We start from the raw sequence: 19,929 nt of genomic DNA, 5'->3' as shown, positions 1-19,929 counted from the left end.
TGAACTTTCTCTTGAGTCTCAGCTATTTGGACTTTAAAACAATAGTCATTTATTTACATTTCCCTAAGAGACATTGAATATTGCTGTTTTGTTTTCTCATGCTGTGAAACCCTGTGTCAATGACATGATAGAATTTGGTACATTTTGTTAATTGTAATTGGTCTTCTATGTATCTTATCCCATATCTAAGAGATAACCAGTGATAACCGTAATGAGATAATACCCTCACAAGAGTAAGTTGTTTTAACATGAGAACATATGAGCCTTTTTTAAATTAACCAAAAGGGTGAGATGTTGTAGACAAGTAGAAGAATTATGAAAGAAAAGCCTTATGAAATCAGGCCTCACTCTGCTAAAATTGCCAAAGCTGGCCTGGCTTTTCTTCTAAGTGCAGCTCACAAGCAATTTGCAAGTTCCCATGTGAAGCCATTTTGAAAATGAGAAGTTCCTTTAACACAACAATCTATTCTGAGGGTGAAAAACAAATGCACCTGTGTAAACAATAAGATTTGTCCCAGAGAAACCACAGAGGAAAAATGTAAGCATATCTAGAGTGAGAGAAAATTTGATGGACATAAGCAACAGCCCTTACTGGCCAATGAACTGAGTTTCACTGTACTGCTGACCAGTGCTGATATTTCCTACAAATATGAGCTCTGTGAATAAAGAATTGGCTTTCTGCATGTAGAAAAGGGAGTCTTGGCTGATTTATTCCAACACCAGTTCACACTGTCAGATGCAAAGTGATTTTGAAAGCAGTAGAAAAGCTGGTCCTCAGCGTGGCTCCCAGATCCATTCCTGGCAGCCCCACAGGCTCTGCACATTGATCATTGCAGCCAAAGCTGCACTTAGCTCCAGACTAAACACCAGCAGGAGGCAGGGTGGTAAATAATGCATTTCCCCGGGGCTTTTGTCTGAATATGTGATCATTTCATGCATTTCATACCCTGAGAAACAGCCACCCACACAGCAAACTGTCAGCTGCACTCTGCCTGCATCACCTGGGGCTTAACTCAGCCCCAGAGAACCAGCATCAGTCAGGGGACAAGGACCTTGCTGCCCCAGCAGCAGCACAGTTTGAGGTTTCCCTGCTGGGCTCTGGGCAGTGCTCACTCCCAGTCCTTGTCTTTATTTCCAAATGCACAAGCAGGAGTCATGGTCACTGTGCTGTGGCACTGCAAGCAATGTTAGCTCAACATGTTCAACAGAAACAAGGCCTTCTCACCTTTTTAAAGCATGCTCCAACTCTCATCATGCACCCTTTCTTCCCCAAGGACAGCCTCTCTACAAATCCTCAGAGTTTTTTAATTTTGATTTTAGTATCAAGGCCCAACACTGAATTTTTTATCAGTATTTGCCAAGCCAGGTGCACGTGTCAGCTGGCATTGGCTTTCATGCTCCCAAAGAACCACAGGCAGCAGTCAGAGGGGTGATATCAACTGCTCCTGGACAGCTCTCGTGGGAATCTCCACCAATTCAATCTCACATTTCAGAGCAGAGGGGAAACATATCCATTCTAAAGTGTGATCACTAGAAACTGGCTGGAAAAACTGACATTGCACCCCCTGCATTCATGTTATTAGCAATTGCTGCATTCATAAGAGAAAAAAGGTATTTTCCTTGCCAGGACAGCAAATGCATCTGGCATTTACAAATCCACATGTTCTCTCTCCTTAAAACTTGGGCATTTAAACTAAATATTTCTGGTGGTAAAACATGCTATAATTGCTCAATAGATACATTATATTTCAAAATCTGACAATAGAGATAATATAGAATCATTTTTGTATTTTTATATATATATATATATGAACAAATATTTTCAGTCCTAAGATTAATAGCTATATGGTTTTGATCTTGACCCTTACTCACTGCTAAAAGAAATGTGTTATCAAACCTTTGGCCACAGATATTACTTTGAAGATGGACCTGCAATGAATGTATTACATATAAAATACCAAAGTCTAGCATTGTTTAAATAACTTCTTGAGATCCAAACTTTACTGGTGGTATCAGCAATCCAAGTGCCCCAGAATAAGCAAGACTTGACTTTCTTATTATATTCCAGCACCTGAACAATTGCGTTGGATTTTTTCTTTGTTATTTTTTAAGGCTCTCAAGCTCATTCCCAAAGTCTCACGCAGTATGTGGAAGCAGAAAGCAGCACAGGTTGAGTTCTTTTCCTCTGCAGTGATGGGTTGAGTAAAGGTGACTTTCAGAAATAGTAAAATGAGCTCTGAATGTTTTATTAGCAGAAGCAAGAACTACTGAGAGATAGTTTTAGACGAGCATGGCAGTCAGATGCTCATACTGTATTTTATTTAGTTTTGTTCCCTTTGCATGCTCATATTCTTAGGCGGATCTTCAACTGCTGGAAGAGATCCAGGTAAAGGCACTGGAATCGAATTCATGTTACAGTGCAAAAACATGAGCAAATGTCATATTCCTGGTGACTTCTGGGCACATCAACACTGGATAACATCCTTGTTTCTCATGCTGGATGATCCAAAAGAAGCAACACAGTCATTGGGACAACAGCTTTTTTCCCGTAAGACACTTACATTGTTGTGTAGCAGACCTGAAAAACTAACTGCTGGTACATTAGAAATAGAAATAGATATAAAATTCAGCTACAAATGTCAAAAACAAAGTAATATTTGAACAAGTCATAACAGCAAGACTCAATTCTGAAGCTTCTTAGGGTAAAGTGAATACTTTAATATGTAACAGGTGCTCATTTTGGGACACTTTGTAGACCTTGGGAGTGGTTTATTTGTTAGAGATCTGAAAAAAAGTAGCATCAGAGCTCATGGATGAGAATCTGCACATTGTGTTCATGCTATACTTTAATGCTTAATGACAGATAGTTAATGATAAGAACTTATAATAACCAGAATAAAGAAGCCTCTAAAATATAACCTATTCCAAATCATAAAGTACAAAGCATACACAGGAATTAAAATCAAATTTAAAACCAAAACAAAACAGAACAAACAAAGAAACAAACAAAAAAACCCACCAAAACCAAATTTGGTCCCTTTTCAAGCTAATAACCAACCAAAACAAATATTAAAAATCTAGTTGCCCTTGACTTTCTGCATCCCCTGTTTGACATTCAGCACATTTTCAGTTAAGCTTGGACCAAATCTGGGTTAGTAAGAAGGGCAAGCTCCTCTGTCCACCTTGTTCTGCAAAGTAATGAAAGCAAGAGTGGCAGAGACACATCTCCAGTGCTTGTGTTTGTACCATTCAATTGTTTCTATTTGTTTTCTGATAAAAGTCAATTGTCCTTTTAAGTACTAAGGAACACAAAAGTGTCTGTCCTAACTACAAATCACCAGCTCAGGCAGCCTGTGCCTTCCTTCCCCTTCAATTCCCTTCTCTTTTCCCAGCTACTCCATCATCATTTCCCTCTGCAGACAGTTGTACTGGCTCTGGCTCACTTCTACCTTAGAGTGCTCAATTCACAACTGCTCCTTTATAATCTTACCAGCAATTTTGGGAACATTGTGTTCTGTCCCAAGCCTACACAAAGGCTGACCAGAAATTGTTGCAGTCTGAGGGCTGCAGCATCCCAGCCCCTCTCAGTTGATTTTGGTATCTCTTTATCAGTTTGTGCCACCCTGTTTGCTCTTCCCACTGCATTAAACACCTGCCCAGGCTGCCCAAGTTTTACCCCAAACCCCAGAACAACCTTTTTGTGTTGCAAACCTCTGGATCTGCTCCTTCTCCTTTGCTTTGCTCTGTTCCTTCTGTCCCCAAGCCTGCCTCGCATTTCTCTGCAAAGGAATTGCACAAGGCACCTGAGTGCCCTGGTTTCCACCTCTCCACATCATTTATCACAGGGCTCCTCTCTCCTAGCACGTGAACTCCTCTGCTCTTCAAGTTTTAAACTAATTACCAGACTGCTTATCACTGCACATTTATTCCCATGGGGCAAAACTGTTAAACTAAAGAACAGGTTATACCCTTACTTTAACCATTAATAAATAGTTTATAAAAATACATGTCTTGTTTCAGGAGTGGTGCCAGTCTGTCAGGAAATCTGGAGGATGCTGATTTTTTTTTTTCATGTTTCATATAAAATCTGCCTGTATTTGCATCATTCCCTGTGCAAGTTCTTTTCTGTCACTGTTTTCTGCACCTCATGGCAGTTGCTCTGGGGCAGGAGCCTTCCCAGGGCCTTATTCTGCCCTCACCAGCCCAAGCTGGGGTTGCACGAGGATTTTATGAGCTCCAAGGTTCCTCCCCAAGCATTTTGGTCTCCAGTCTGCATCTCTTCCTTACTACCATGAAAAAGTTCACAGCTTCAGTGAGGAACTTTGCACCTCTGCTTATTTATAAATTTTTAACCACCTTCAGAGGCTCTGCAGATTCACAAACACTTCATAAATAAACTAGTAATAAAGTGGAGAGGTACTGACTTATGCATTCACTGGTAAAACACAAACAATGAATTATGGGGTTTTGTACTTCAAGGTGAATGAAGTATTTCTTGTTAGTACACAATGGTGTCAGAGAGATAAAATCAATGTTGGCTCACAATTACATTTTGGGCTGCTGCCATGCTGCCTTTTCCTCACTTGTACTTTTGGTTCGGGTGAACAAAGGCATGGCTGGATTCTCATTCTTGCCTGTACTAACAGCACTGCAGGGCTGTCTTCTCTGCCCTCTATCAAAAGCCTCGTTTAAAAACCTTCCTGAGAATAAATGACGAATACTTCATTTCAGTGTAAAAAAATAACAACTAAATCATAAAAGTGCCAACCTTTATGAAGGTTACACTGACCAGCAATCTTTTAAATGGTCAATAAACTACTCTGCAGTAGGAGCTTACCTTCATTTCCCTTTTCTTTGCTCCTTCCTCTGACATCTGATGCACACACTGGGCTCTGCCAATACAGGATGTGGACTCTGCACCAAAAAAACAGATTTTAAGCCTGTTCCCCCACAGGGCCATGCATACCCCTCACCTTAGGAACAGGTACATCCATGTTTCATGCATGTGGGTACAGGTGGATCTGATCATCCAAATGTAGGATTTTCAGTACCAGGTGCAACACCCATGTCAAAGAGTGGACTTACAACATACAGAAGGGTTTTAACCATTCAGACATGCAGATTTACTGTTATTGCTGGTGGTAGTGGTGTTACCTTATTTTAAATGCTGTGTATGACATAATTCACTATTTGTTTCTATATATTTAGGTATATTTATAGTTCAGGGACACATTTGTTACTATTTGTTAGCAATCCGTTGGCCACCCTTAATTCTGAAAGTGACATTAGCCTTTATAACAAATTCATTCAAGGACCCATGGAAATAAACCCTGAGACTCTACATTCACAATCAGGTGCTCTAAGGTCTTTGAAAGGTCAACACAAAATAAATGGCATAATTAGATATAAATTTAATTAAGGAGTCAGAGAATGAGAGGGAAAAGAAGACTGAGATGAAATTTTCCATTCTACATCCTTAAAAATTGGCATCAGGAAGACTGAATGTATTTAGGGGAAATACTGGATTTTCAATAACAATCTTGGACCAAGTTATTTCTTACCATACATACAGATATTTAAAAAAAATATACAGCAGGCACTGACAGAACAACTCACCATCTTCCTCAAAGGTCTGCAAGCAGGTGAATAAATAAGAAACTAAACCTGCCCCCAGAGCCCAAGAGCACCTTTTGTTCCAGAGAATAGGAAGTTGGCAAGCTAAAAATCAGAAAAACAGCCTCTGAGAATTTGGGCACGGCATAAAATTCCTACAGAATCCTTTCCTGCCATGGCAGTTATAGAAAGAGAGCCTCTTCATTCCAGGTTTCATTCCTTTACATGGCAGGTAAAAGTACAGGACTTCTGCCTTTGGGTCTTCAGGCTGCTGTGAAATATTTGTTACTGATGTGCTTCATCTGTATTAATAATTTAAAATTATTTTTCCTTTTCACAGATTTTATGCCTAAAGAACAAAAACATTTGATTTAAAAGTCTAGAAAATATTATTCAAAATAAATTTACCCGTCCTATAAATGCCAACTGAAAAATGTTCTACAGAAAATATATATATTTTTTTAATTCCGCCCTTTTCATTAAAATAGCTTTCAGCAAGGAGGAAATTCCTTTGTTAGTAATTCTACAATAAATCCAAACTCAGAAAGTATTTAAAACCTGACAAACATCTGTTTGCTTGAGTTTTTTTCAGAAAATTTGAAAACTTTTCCTTCAGAGGACTCTTCTTATTACATTTCAGAACCCAGGGAGCTATGAAAGCATGAGATCCTTCCCACCAACCTCCAGAGCCTCTTTCCCTGACGTCTCTTGCTCTCAGAAGCAGGCTGAGTTTTACTCAGCCGGCTCCACCACACCATGGAGACTCCAACAAGGAATTCCCTGAGCCCAGGGCCTGGTGTAATCACTTTTCCAGCAGTGCCAGAGCACTGGCAATGCCCAGCCTGGTGTAATCACTTCTCCAGCAGTGCCAGAGCACTGGCAATGCCCAGCCTGGTGTAATCACTTCTCCAGCAGTGCCAGAGCACTGGCAGTGCCCAGCCTGGTGTAATCACTTTTCCAGCAGTGCCAGAGCACTGGCAATGCCCAGCCTGGTGTAATCACTTCTCCAGCAGTGCCAGAGCACTGGCAGTGCCCAGCCTGGTGTAATCACTTTTCCAGCAGTGCCAGAGCACTGGCAGTGCCCAGCCTGGTGTAATCACTTCTCCAGCAGTGCCAGAGCACTGGCAGTGCCCAGCCTGGTGTAATCACTTCTCCAGCAGTGCCAGAGCACTGGCAATGCCCAGCCTGGTGTAATCAGCTTTTCCAGCAGTGCCAGAGCACTGGCAATGCCCAGCCTGGTGTAATCACTTCTCCAGCAGTGCCAGAGCACTGGCAATGCCCAGCACAGGGCAGGATGAGCTGGCCCAAGGTGACGCGAGGGCAGAAAGCTCTGCAGATTCTACAGCAGTGATGAGATCTCACTGCTTCCAGATTTTCCATGCAGAAAAGACTTTCCTGTTCCCATAACTGATTTTGCTCATTCTGAGGTGTTCTATCTACAACTAATTGTATAATCCAATGGACATTTATTTCATTACCACCTTTTCCACAAAGCAAAAAAAAAGACATAGTAAACAGTATGCCCCAAACATGTTGCTATGAATACATAAAAATTCTCAGTCAAAAGTGATCTCATTATAGCACAAAAATTTATTTTGCCTTACAAAAATTGGCTACCAGACTGCAGCTTCCACTCAGCCCCAAGGATCCCAAAGCAAACCCCAGGAGATGGGAAGCTGAGCCAAGGTCTGTCACTGTGCTGACGGCAGCTTTATAATGAAGTCCCTCAACTGAAGAAAATTTAAAATAATCCAAGAATAGAATTATCTGTCTGTGTTTTTTTTCCTTATCTGTAAATTGGGCAACAGCCACTGTGGACAGCAACTCTGTGCAGCTCCATCCATAAGGAATACCATTCCAAACTTTACCCAAATGAGCTTGGGCTCCCTGTCAGTCACACTCCCCATTTCTGTAGACTGGGAAAAAATGAGAAGATGGCAGAATTCAGACGGGAACCACTCAGGTTCACACAGGCTCTGCCTTGGTCTCTCCTGCTCTGTGATGTCCCAAGAAGGACAAACTAACCCAAAGTAATAGATAAGAGCAGCAGGAATACTGAATAGTTTTTATTTTAGTTCCAGCTCTCCCAAATGGCATCCATAAGCAAACTCCTATGTGTTAAATAATTTATTTGTGGCAAGTTTTCTTTAATACAAATCCATTTTACCAAAACAGAAAAGCAGATGCTACCAGAAGAAGCAACTAATGATGTATACTATCCACAGTATCCCCATGACACAACTCAGCACTGCTGCACTGGCTCTGGCCCGAGTCCCACTCCACAGCCAGGTTCCACTCAGCTGCACAGCTGAAGGAGCAAAACGGGAAAGTCTAAAAGCTGAAAAACACACAGAGAAAAGGGTAAAAAATTACCCCCATCTCCCCATGCATGTGATGCAGATTTGGAAATCAGCAGGGTGAGCAAAGCCCACACCATTCCAGTCCACTGCAGCTGGGCACAGCAAGCACTGCTGGTTCCAGAGGTTCCTGTTAGCTTGGGGATGTTCCTGCAGGCTCTGATGCTTCCTGTCGGCACCGTGTTGCAACTCCTACAACAGCAAAATGACAAGACTCTCACAGAAAGGGCTCTAAATCCAAGCTGAGAGATTTTTTCAGAACTGCAAATACTGAGCAATTCCCCTGCATCCAAAGTCAGTTACTAAGGCACTTTCCAGGATTTGTGAGCTTATTTAATTGTCTGAGCATGGATAACTCAGTCAAACTTAACACCCCAAGTCTGTCAGGACTAAACTTAATACTGATACTGCGAGTAAATGTGAAGTGCCATTGAACAAAGATGTCATCACCAAATTTTGCAGAATTGCTAAACATTAGGAATTCCTGAACTTTAAAGTGGAGAAAATATTTGATATCCTAAAGTGCAGCATTACACACATACATGATTCTGGACAGGCAGAACAAGGCCACAGGGCACATAACCAAAACCCAACACACAGAAAATCAGATTTTCTGATGTGTACAGATTCACACCTTCATGCCATAACCAAACAACAAAGACCCCTAAAGGGAAGCCATGAAGTTTCCATTTATTGAAATTATAAACAAGGAGTCTTTCAAGGAGTCAGACATTCTGAGGGGTTGAATAAATTTATTACAAGGCAACTTCTGCAGCAGCATTTTAAGGGATTTTAGGGTACCAAGATACTATAATTTTGGCAACAGGTACAGGTTTCTGTGATCCATAAGGAAACACACCTGTAAATTCCCAAAAACCCTCATTTCAATTGTCTTAGACTCCCTTAATGCTTGCCTGGATTTAAGAAGAAAAGAAAATGGAAAAAAAGGGTGATTAGTAACAGCAGGAAGCTTTTTACCACATGTTTTACATCTACCCCAAACTTCATTACAGGCCTGCATCTATCACTGCTAAACCACGGGGAAGCTGAACAGCCTAAACACTGACAGCAAAGCCCTTCTCATTGTGAGAACTTGCTCTCCAGGCTACAAAACCACCCAGGGACAGGGCAGTAAAGAAGGCTCTTTAGCTCCAGCTCCATGTCCCCACAAACAGGGTCAGTGGGACCACTCCACAGCGTCCTGCAGAACTAAAGAGTGCGTGGGTGACAGATACTGCCAATGGAACTTGGATCATGAAAAACCACAAACTGCTGACAGGACATTCAGAAAATTACGTTCTTTGCCTAAAAAGCTAATTATGCTTTTCCTAGAGGTAAACAACCAGTTATGAAAGCTCACACCCTTCAGTACCTGCTGCGGCCCCGTTCCCCCTGCATCCAGCACTAGGGCATTTATCAAGCACAGTGAGAAACGTGCCCAAGACCCCTGGTAACAAGTAGATGTTACTGCTGTAAAGTGGGTTTAGCTCTCGCTTGGACTACGTGACCACATCCTCCTCCTAGTACCCCATCCAGCCCCACGGAATTGTACCCTCCGCATTGCCCGATAGCCCCGTCCATCGCCGTGGGTTTACCCCAGGCAGTCCCTCCCTCCCTTCCAGCCCCAGCGCTGGGCTGGACTCGGCTTTCCGGAGCCGCTGTCCGCCTCCAGCTCCGCATGCAGGCAGCGCATCCCCGCAGCAGCCCCGCTACCGCCGCTGGCCGCTGCCGGGCGCTGCCGCGGGAGGGATGAGCGGCGGGGTCAGCCGCGGCATGTGCGGCCGCGGGCCCCCCCGCGCTGCCCCCGGCATGTGCGGCCCTGCCCGCGGGGCGGGGGTCACCCGCCCCCCGGCCCCCAGCCCGGGGCCGCCGGCTCCGGCCCGGCCCCGCTCCGGCCCCGCGCACGGCAGGAGGCGGCGGGGCCCCGCCGGCCCCCGGGGAGCCGCGGCGGGGGCGGATGGAGACAGCGGGCACGGCGGCGGGCTGGGGTAAGGCAGGGCGGGCGGCATGGGGGAAGGTACGGGCTGAGCCGGTGAGGGGAAAGGCAGCAGCCGGGGGAAGGCACGGGCTGAGCCGGTGAGGGGAAGGCAGCAGCCGGGGGAAGGCACGGGCTGAGCCGGTGAAGGGGAAGGCAGCAGCCGGGGGAAGGCACGGGCTGAGCCGGTGAGGGGAAGGCAGCAGCCGGGGGAAGGCACGGGCTGAGCCGGTGAGGGGGAACGCAGGGGCTGGAGCTGAACCGGGCTGAGGGAGGCAGGGCTGGAGCGGGCTGGGGAAAGGGGCTGAGATGGGGAAAGGCAGAGCCTGAACCGAGCCGGGGTAAGGAATGAAGCAAGCTGGGCAAAGGCGTGAGCCGTGCCGGGGTAAAGTAGAAGCCGTGCCGCCTCCGAGGGGCCGGTCCCGGCCGGCGGGGCAGGCTCCGAGGGAGCCCGCGGGTTGCCGCCCAGCCGCGGCTGCGGGGATCCCACAGCCCGAAGGCCCCTGCCCGAAACTTTGTGTGGGCCGGGCCCCCTCCCGGGAGGGAGCAGCCCCTTCCCAGCCCCTTCCCAGCCGTGCCCGCCGTGGCCAGGGCAGGGCAGGGCAGCGCCGAGACCCCGAGCCAAGTCTGTGACACAGCGAGCGGCTCTCGGGAATCAGGCTTTAAATCCGTCTGCATTAGCAAACGAGCTCATCTTTTAAGAAATCTAAAGATTTGGTTATTTAGGACACGTTTTACTCGTGTGCATTTTGTTGCCTGTAAATATAAATCTTTGAAGAGCAAGTTATAAATATTAAAGCCTAAGTGCATAGGGGGAGTATGTGTATCAGATTTTAGACTAAATTTATTCCAACCCAGTTTGGCACACACATGCCTGATGCATTCAAGCTGCACTCACACAAATCAGGGGAGTTACTTGGTTTTACAGTGGTAGGTGCCTGTTTCAGAGACTGGTGAATGACTTAACAATAATTAGCATATTTATATAACACATTGTTGTTTATACATGGGGTTTGGAATCTGAGAGGCATTAATATCATTTCCTGAACAGGAGGGATTCCTAGAAGTATGAAGCAATGGTTTGTTTGGCGTTTTTCCCCCATTCAAACTATATCTGTGTATGCACTCAGGGTCTGAGATGTGCAGTCCTGCCCAGAGAGAGCAGGTGAACCTTAATGCAACATGCCTTCAACTCACATCTGGTACCAAACAAAACCAAACTGCTATTAAGGACCTTTCTCTTCATTTTTCCCTTTTTAGTTATTTTCTTCCATCTTCCTCTCATCTCTGGAAGATCCATCAGTATTGGGATAGGCAGCAATTATTCCAATCTCTGTAAGTAATCTCTTTTTCTTTTTTTTTTAACTGCATTATTGGTGTGCTTTGCAGTCATGTACAGATGCAGGAATATTATATTTAAAGTTCTCTAGCAGGTAAACATCAATCCAGTAAAGCAAATAGCTTCCTGACTGAGAGAAAACTGAGTTAACAGAAATGTCCTTAACGTTGTCATCTTTAGGCAGACCAAACTCACAGAGATGACAGAATTGTCTGAAATAAAGGACCATAAAATTTAGTGTCAGGTACAAGTACTTCAATTTTTTTTTTTTTAAATCCTCCTTTCAGCATTTTCTCCCACAACAGCAAATGAGCAAATTGACAAATGGAGCACACTTACTTCAGTCAAAAATTTATATCATTTTGGCACTCACTAGTGAAACAAATGTGGCTAAAAATTACTTCCAGTCATTGAAATAAAACAATTCCTGACATTTGACTTCCTTCTGCTCTCCTTTTTATGACTGCCTTTTGTAGTCATTACATGAAGGTTTTTTGAAAAGGAAATACAGCATTATAGAAGCCAATTATGCTCATGTCACTGGTCCTATTCTGGCAGAAAACCACGTGCACACAGGGAAGCAGGGCAGCCTGTCCAGTGTCTTGGATGGAAGAATGCAAAATGAGAAAAATACACAACAATTAAACTCAGCAAGAGCCCTCTTGGAGCAAGGGCTGCTGCTCAAGAAAAGCTGTGCTGGAATGTTATAATCAGACTGTGACTTTGTAACTGTTCATGCCCATCATGGCTGAGAAATCCTACAATTAAAAGTGCAGTTTAAGGGAAGAACAGACAAGAAGTTCCCTTAATTTACTTTGGAACATACATGGAGGAACACAAAGACAGCTACAATCATTCATAGACTAGAAATCAAACCCATTTTAATGTTTGCTGTCACAACCTATCATGAGAGCAAACTTGGAGAAATTATTCATAGTCAGAACTAGTGGCCACTGTAGGGATTTCTAGGATCTATCCCTAAGATAACTTTGGTAATTGAGAGCAGAGTTGCATTGGTAAAGGTGAAGACAGTGCAAAACCAAGTAAATGCCAGGTGCTGTCTTTCAGATTGCCTGGTAATCCCTTAAACTCCTCCGAAACACCACATTAAAGCTGGCCTGAAGGGCAACTGCAAAGTCAGTGGCTGCTGCCCAATAGATGCCCAACTGGCATCACCCAAGTCACAGAAAACACCTAATAGCAGTACAAAAATGTGGACATTGGTACAACTGCATTGGCAGTCTCTCATTTGTTAGGGAACTGCCTGTGGGCTCGGCAAGAAAATCCCTGTGCTGTGCTGGTGTTGTTACAGGTCAATATTGCAACAAGAATGCTGAGATTATGTTCCCCCAGAAATGCTGGGTTTACATAATGCACAAAGTGATGTTTCCCAGCACTTCACTGCAGGACAGCTTTGTGTTGCATTGGGTTTAGATCAGCAGAGTTCTGTAATAGAACAACTGCAGCAACCAGTTCAGAGGAGTCTGAGGACTACTCGCATTTCCACACAGGTGCCTACAAAATTAAGTGGTTTAGATCATGATTTTCCTTCAGCCTTGACTGCCTCCAGCTCAGCCAGGCCTGACACTCTGGCCCTCTCCACAAGGGCTCTCAGCTTTAATTCCTATAATGCCTAGGCTCTGAAATGTTCCACTGACAGGAACAGATAACATTACCACAGCACCAGGTGGGCATTAGCCACAGGTGAAACCGTGGCTCATGGGATGCCTTTACAGCAAATGGGGAGAGACCAGAGTTATCCCAGGCTGTTGGAGGTACCACAGGAAGGAGACTCCACAGTGGCCTCTACAGAACTCCTGTAGGCCAGGTACCAGACCTGTTTGCTGCCCAAACACTGAATTTCCTAAGCAAGGGCAAAGGCCCAGGAGCAGTACTGCAGCTCTGCCCATACAGAGTCAGCTGTGCCTGGAGAGTCCTGCTCTAGGCCAGGACAAAGGGGAAAAGTCACCCAAGCAAAGTCCAGGTAGGAGAATACTCAGGGATGGAGCCCAGTGACTTCAACAACACAGAGCCAAGGTGGGCTGGCAGGGCCAGAGTTTAACAGAACTTCCTAGTCAGAAATAGAATTTGTTTTGACTTTGTTGCTTTAGATGTTTCTTTCTGAGAGAAACATTGGCTTTTCTTTGCAAAGTGTTTCTAGGTTTTAGTCAGCTGTGTTTGGATGGTTGGTTGGTTTTCAGAATAAAAAGTCAGATTTATCTCTAGAAAATAATGACAATGAATATATATTATTAATCAGCAGTCATGAACCTCAGTCAGTGTTTCAAATGCTTAAATGAAGGGGTCCAAAAACTGTCAGAGAAATAAAAATGCAGAAAAATTGTTCTATGCAAACTGCCTTCCCTTTCTGCCTGTGCCTGCCTCCTCCACCCCCTTCCCAGCACTTCTGAGATTTATCTCTGAGGAAATTGGTTGTAGACACAAGTAAAAGCAATCAAACCAACTGATTATTCAATCAATTATGCAGATTGCCAATACATATGTGGTATTATAAAAAGATAGTTATTTCCAGCTATTTAGTGATTCTGTGTATTCAAATATTAAGTATTTATGATTGTCCAATTCAACTACATCCCTGCTTTTATATATAAGAGCACAAGGAATGTCCAGAGATATGTAAAATATCCATTTGCAGGCATGAATGACAAAACCTAAAGCTTTAAAATATACAAACAGCATTTCCAAATCCAGCACTAAGATTCCTGTCTTAGAATCTTTAGAGAGTTTACAGACTTGTCCTAGCTAAACAGAATTCTCTTACCAAACCAAGAAGGAACAGAAGTGTTCCTACTGTGGCTCTCTGTGCACAAAAACCCACCTAAGACAGGCCCCAGGGACACCTCCCAGAAGGGAAAAGTGCAGAAAATCCTCATCCTGGAATCAGTAGAGCCACTTTGCAGGCTGTCCCTCAGCATCTGGCTCGGGGACAGCAGAAGAGCACAGCTGTCTGCCAGCTGTGCTGCCATTGACTCCAGCACATAGAGCTGCACCCTGAGACCCCAGGACAACAGTGAAAGGATGAATAAACTTCTACTCATAAACAAGGAAATCTTTCCGCACACAGCAAGAATAAAATGCCTTCTCTACTGGGACTCTGCAGCTCTAGAGGCACATCCTGTCTTTTTCCTACTCCAAACTCAGCCAGTTTAGTGCAGTTGTCTGAGGCATGAACACAATTCCTAGTGACAGGAAGCACAACATCAACAGGAACGTAACTGCACATCCCCAGGCACAGAGCCCAGCGCCTCAGTCCAAACCAGGGAAGAGACTGGGTGATTTGGGGTTTGTGCAAGCACCTCCAGGAGTTCTCTGGGCCGTCCCAGATGTGAGACATGCAGAAGGACAAGAGATTGTTTCCAGCTTTGGTGGGAGCTGCTGGCCTGGGGAGGTGCAGGATGCCAGGAGTTTGACAGTCTGACAGATCTGCAGCCAGACTTGTGCACAGCACAGCAGGACATCCCCTTGCACTTGTGGGACGCCTTAAGAAGTGTCAGTGATCAAAGCACCAACATGCACCACCCATTTTCAAAAATGCCAGATAACCACGTGGTCTGTGGTGCCAGACTGAGGGACATGCACTGCAGTTGCCCCCTCTATAGTGCACAGCAAAATGTAATCCCCAGAATAATCTGCTCTTTTCTTCCTTCATTCTATTTCTTCTCCAAGTGTGGATGTTTTTCTGAAGCTGCCAAGGAGGTTCCCATCTCCTTTTCCTTAAGGGCATACCTCATATCTCCCTGCAGTTTTCCACATTGCACTTCACGTTTTAATGACTCCAGCTGGGCAGGAGAGAAGGATGCTCAAATACCTCCAGAACCACACCTTGGAATCCTTTGTTCCTCTCCTCTACTAAGTAATAGCCAGCATCTTTCTGCCATCAATTTACTTTATGATGGCCTGAAGTCATCCGTTACATGAAGAATAATTTCTTCACCTTTTAATTGGAATCTGCACTGGGAAGGGATCCATTTCTCTCCAAGCCTGACAGTTTCTCATCCTCCTGTATAAGGATGTAGGCTGACAACTCCATTTCAATCATTTCCATTGTGCCTACTAACTTAATGCTTTCATTTCAAGCAGCTTCTCCCAACTCACACTTCTCCACTCAAAATAATAGATTAGGAAATAATAGATGCATAGTTCCCATGCACCTGCATTGCACACATGCAGAGTCTAGTCCAAACTTGCTCTCTAGCAAATAAATAAAATGATGCTTCAGTTTTTGGCGGGGATCTCATCAAGCTGCTACAAGCAGCTCTATCAAGAAACCTCTCAGAGGGGAGCTTTGGTTTAGATCCTGTTTGAGCTCTGTGTTCAGGCACATGCCCAGATACCTTTATGCAGAGCATGTCTCCAGGAGAGGTGGACCCCTCTGTAAAGCTTCTTTACAATCTCTGTCCTCAGATGCTTTGAAGACTTGGCCTCCAGCTCAGAGCTGGCAGAAGCAATTCAGCTGGCTTTGACAGCATTTATGCAAACTGGGATTTTAGCTCCAAGACCTAATACATTTCTTGCTGGAACTTCCTGAAATACTCCTGACTTTTTTTTTTTTTTTTTTTTAATTATATTGTATGACATATGGAAGCCTACAGTCCTCAAGAATTTGTGTGAAGATAATTCACTAAAGGACATTCCAGCCAAAGCCCCGTGATCTCTGTCTACTCTTAATGCAAATAGTTCTATGACACTTTGTTTTCTGTGGGCTCTTTAATTCTAAGTTTCTTATCTTTTAATTGCTCCTTTTAGTTGCAGGCATGTTAATCCCTCTGTTTCCATCTTTAAAATGAGGATTTGTCTTTCAGCAATTGTTTTTCCCTTCATTGACAAGTAATCTTTATTAGTTTTATGGTTTAGGAAAAGCATCTCTGTAAGCATCTGATCTTCACAGGTTTTCAGCATCCAGCTTTATTTTGATTTAGCTGCAAAATTTCTACAAGATTACTTCTACTTAGAAGCCCCAACTGAAACTGAAGCTTAATCACTCTAGGTTCTGCCCAAAACAACTGGCCTTGTCCTTTGAGATGACAGGTATCTAGAAAACACAAAAGGTGGGCAGAGGGAAAAAAGGCTGGCAGAAAAGTCAGTTGTTTTAAATTACACAGGAACTTAAGGAGAAAGCCTGGCTCTCCTGGCTGCTGGGTTGGTGTCTGTCCATTCCCTGCCACTGACTCTTGCTAACAAGAGAAGAATTCTCTGAATTCTGCTTCCACTTACTGAGGACTGCAATGTTTTTTATGGCTAGATGACAAATGCAGGGAAGTCTCCATTCCATTGGGGAAGGGATTTCTACAGCAAGGCCTCAGGATTTAGAGATGAGCTTTACAAAAGAGGTCCCAGATCCTCTCGGGGTGGGAGCAATTGTGAGCTCTTTGGTCCCAGCTGGAAGACCAGTTCTTACTATGACCCCCTCATACTGAATTTTGCTTCTAATCCACACTTTAACATCTCTTCTTATTAGCAGAAATCAGTATTTTGGTTATTTCTAAGCTAAACCACTGAGGTACAGTCTGGCTGTTTTCACTCTCCAAACACACACAGCAGACAAGGCTCAAACAATTGGCGACAAGTACCAGGCTTTATTGAAGAAGTTGGTCACAGAAAGCCCAACACAGAAGACCAGAGTTTCTAGAAGTTTTCAGACCAGGTTTCCTTGTTGTCACCTCAATGTATTGCCCTGAAACTTGCTCCAAGGGCAGTGATTACACAGGGACCCACAGGACCCTCACTCCCTGGGCAGCAGAGAAAGGGTAAAGCCCTGCTGCCTTGACCAGACGATAAAAGCTCTGAGAGGTAAATTAACTGTGAGTTACTTTATTATTTTATTTTATATTTAAAGACAAATTGCTGCTTTATTACAGCAGCCATGTTGACAAGTAGCCCAACAATATCTAGTCACTGTGACTCCAACTCTGCCTCAGAGACACATCCAGAGAGAAACATGAATCCAAAGATTTGTGGTTTGGCCTGGAACTTGGTGCTAAGGGAGGAACACACACTCTGCAAAGCGAAGCAAAAAGGAGGAGCTATTTGGGGCGATTTTTGTGCTTCATTTGAAGAGTACATCAAACTGCACTAATGATCACTCTCCTCACAGTAAACACATTTGTGGAATCAGGTGTTCCTTTAGAAAGAATGTGGGACATTCAGTAGTAGACTGAAAACAGTTCCAATGCATCCTGCTGGGTGCTCTGGCTGAACAGCACATCTCTGAGCAGCAATACCAACCAGAAGCTGGTGTTTAGGGAGAGCACAAAATCAGAATATCACCAATACTGTTTAACTACATGGACAATTTTATAAAATACTTTCCTTTTAGAACAGCACAATCCTAAATGGAAACATGAGTTGAAACTGCACTGTTGCCACTTGATCCTATTAATCAATCTGAAAGATATCTGAAAACCTGATAGCTAAAAATAGAAAAAAATCCCTTAATTCAGAGCTTTATTTCTGTGCTTCTGATTAAAAACAAACAAACAAACAAACATTTCTACTGAATGAAGCAAGCTATAAATTGGAAATTTTCCTAAAGTTGGAGACATAAGATCTCCAGCTCTTAAGGAGAGCTGCAGCATCTGTAGAGGTAAAAACAAGAACTTTTCCCCAGATTTTGAAATTATGGTTCCCAAATACAGCCAAGGACAATATAGTAAAGTGCAGGGATAAAGACAGTATTAAGATACTGTAGTAGTACAGAAATGACATCCTGTGTCTGTGCTCTGGTTTAAGGTTATTGTACTTTTATTTAGTTGCCATCAATGCACAAATATTGAGGAACTGGTGCACACAAGAAGTCACCAGAGATGAGAATTGTCTTCCTTACATTGTGTTTGGCACAGGTTTCTATGCCATGCTTATCTAGACCACATATTCAGAGCATTGAACATCACCCCAACCTGGGCCATGAGTGGTTCATTCACTGGCTGTGGTGACAACTGGGTACCCACTTCAACAGAGACACAGTTCAGTGGACATGTGGCTAAAAAAATTGGTATTACTGACACAGGAAAATTAGTTGGTTGCAAACTATTACCTTTTATTGCTGTATTTTAATATTGATGCAGACTAGTTTTCAACTTGTGGGTCAATTTTTTTGCATTACATCTATATAATACTGCCCCTTAGCCTAAATTTGACATGGCCATTTTGATGTTCCTAAATTACCAGTTTCCACTTGCTAAATCCATCAAACGTGGGCCGATTTAGAATCCACACCCTGCACCCCATGCATGGCCCTCTCAGATGGGAACAGGTGAAGAACCAGAAAGGGCTCCTCTGAGAGAGGCTTCTTAGCTCCCTGTCATCCATAGGAAAAACAGGTTTCAAATCAATTTTTAGTTTTAAAACATGCTTTGAAGACAAAATACCTTTTGGCAGCATGTACTGGGACAGAAGGATCACCTTGGGAAGTAATGCATTTTTCCACCAGTGAAACAATCAGTCTCAAAAGAATTTTCATTGCAAAGAACTGAAAGCTTATTATTTGCTCAGTCAGTTTGTGATGCCTCTGTCCCTGCCTGCTGGCTGTGCCTCACTCTCTTCCTCAAAAGAACACTGGCATATTTTTAGTCTTCATCATTTTGGGGATTATTTTACAGCTCCCTTTGAGAACAGATGGGACATTTGTATCATCTGGATTCACAAAACACATAATTTGCACTTGCTACAGCTGGGATAGGTTTGCACACCCATTTTTTAACCATCATTGTACCCCACTGCGTCTCGGTCCAAAGGAAATTGGCTCTGCCCATGTAACATTTTACGGTTTACAATCTGGATGGTTCTTCCTGAGGCTAACAAAACATCACTGTGGGTTTCTGGTGTTCCTACAAAGGCAGATCTCAAGTGACTTCCCCAGTTCCACAAGAGCTGGCAGCACACAAAGGACAGCATTACCTCATGGGACATGAGGTGTTTGGATTAGAGCAACCTTAAAAGTGGAGTCAGTGAAGTGGTGAAAGGTAAAACAGGAATTTTATGTTGCAGGAACTGTAGAGAATTTTTATATGTCCAAAAAGTGGTGACATCACAGCCAGTGGTAGAGGAGAATTGTGATGAACTGGTGAAAACAGGCACAGTGAAGAAGATACAAAAGTGTGTAAACTGGAGCAACTTCATAGAGGTTTAAAATCATTAGGACAGCTTTGAAATAGATTCAGAATTAAACAGATTTATGGAAGATATCACCAATTACTTACATATGACAATTACTTACATATGAAAATTAATATGACATTTATTACCAGGACAAATTACTTTAATAAATTTCCTAATAAATTATTTTTTCCCTTTACATAATTTTTCTGTTTGACATTTGCAATGACTGTTTAACCAATCCAACACCAATAAAAGTTGTTTCCATTTACACAAGGACTACCCTTGGCACCACAAAGTATTATTGCTTAGCAGCTGCTTCTGTCATTTTATTAGCTCTACGAAAAACCCCAAAACCAACAAAGCAACAAACAACACCCTTACAAAACCCCACAAACAAGCAAGCAAAACAACCCACAACCCACACCCAGACAGGAACTCCCACAATGTTAATTGCTGGGAATTCCATGCAGTTTTACCTGGAATTGTCTGAGATGCCTGCCAGAAATGCAGAGGCTGTTTGGGAGGTG

General features: G+C 43.4%; 1 protein-coding gene and 1 long non-coding RNA gene across 4 annotated transcripts in view; one reads left to right on the top strand and one right to left on the bottom strand.

Annotated features, from left to right (window-relative positions):
* Positions 1-23: 23 nt before the first annotated feature.
* Positions 24-9,491, bottom strand: LOC135279588 (uncharacterized). Its single transcript, XR_010346803.1, has 6 exons — positions 8,830-9,491; positions 7,987-8,162; positions 4,838-4,914; positions 4,550-4,700; positions 3,695-3,779; positions 24-2,590 (listed from the first exon to the last, which is right to left on the bottom strand). It is a non-coding gene; the product is annotated as an uncharacterized LOC135279588 (long non-coding RNA).
* A 339-nt stretch (positions 9,492-9,830) lies between these two features.
* Positions 9,831-19,929, top strand: part of BEAN1 (brain expressed associated with NEDD4 1) — a 58,809-nt gene continuing 48,710 nt past the window's right edge. For all 3 annotated transcript variants that reach the window (XM_064387050.1, XM_064387051.1, XM_064387049.1), the window contains exons 1-2: positions 9,831-9,958; positions 11,206-11,280. In XM_064387050.1, the coding sequence (XP_064243120.1) occupies positions 9,928-9,958; positions 11,206-11,280 (106 nt within the window). In that variant the 5' untranslated portion in view covers positions 9,831-9,927. The remainder of the gene's footprint in view (positions 9,959-11,205; positions 11,281-19,929) is intronic.

The sequence above is a fragment of the Passer domesticus genome, chromosome 12, assembly GCF_036417665.1.
Source record: "Passer domesticus isolate bPasDom1 chromosome 12, bPasDom1.hap1, whole genome shotgun sequence".
Taxonomy (NCBI): domain Eukaryota; kingdom Metazoa; phylum Chordata; class Aves; order Passeriformes; family Passeridae; genus Passer; species Passer domesticus.
This window is presented reverse-complemented; position numbering and strand designations above follow the sequence as displayed.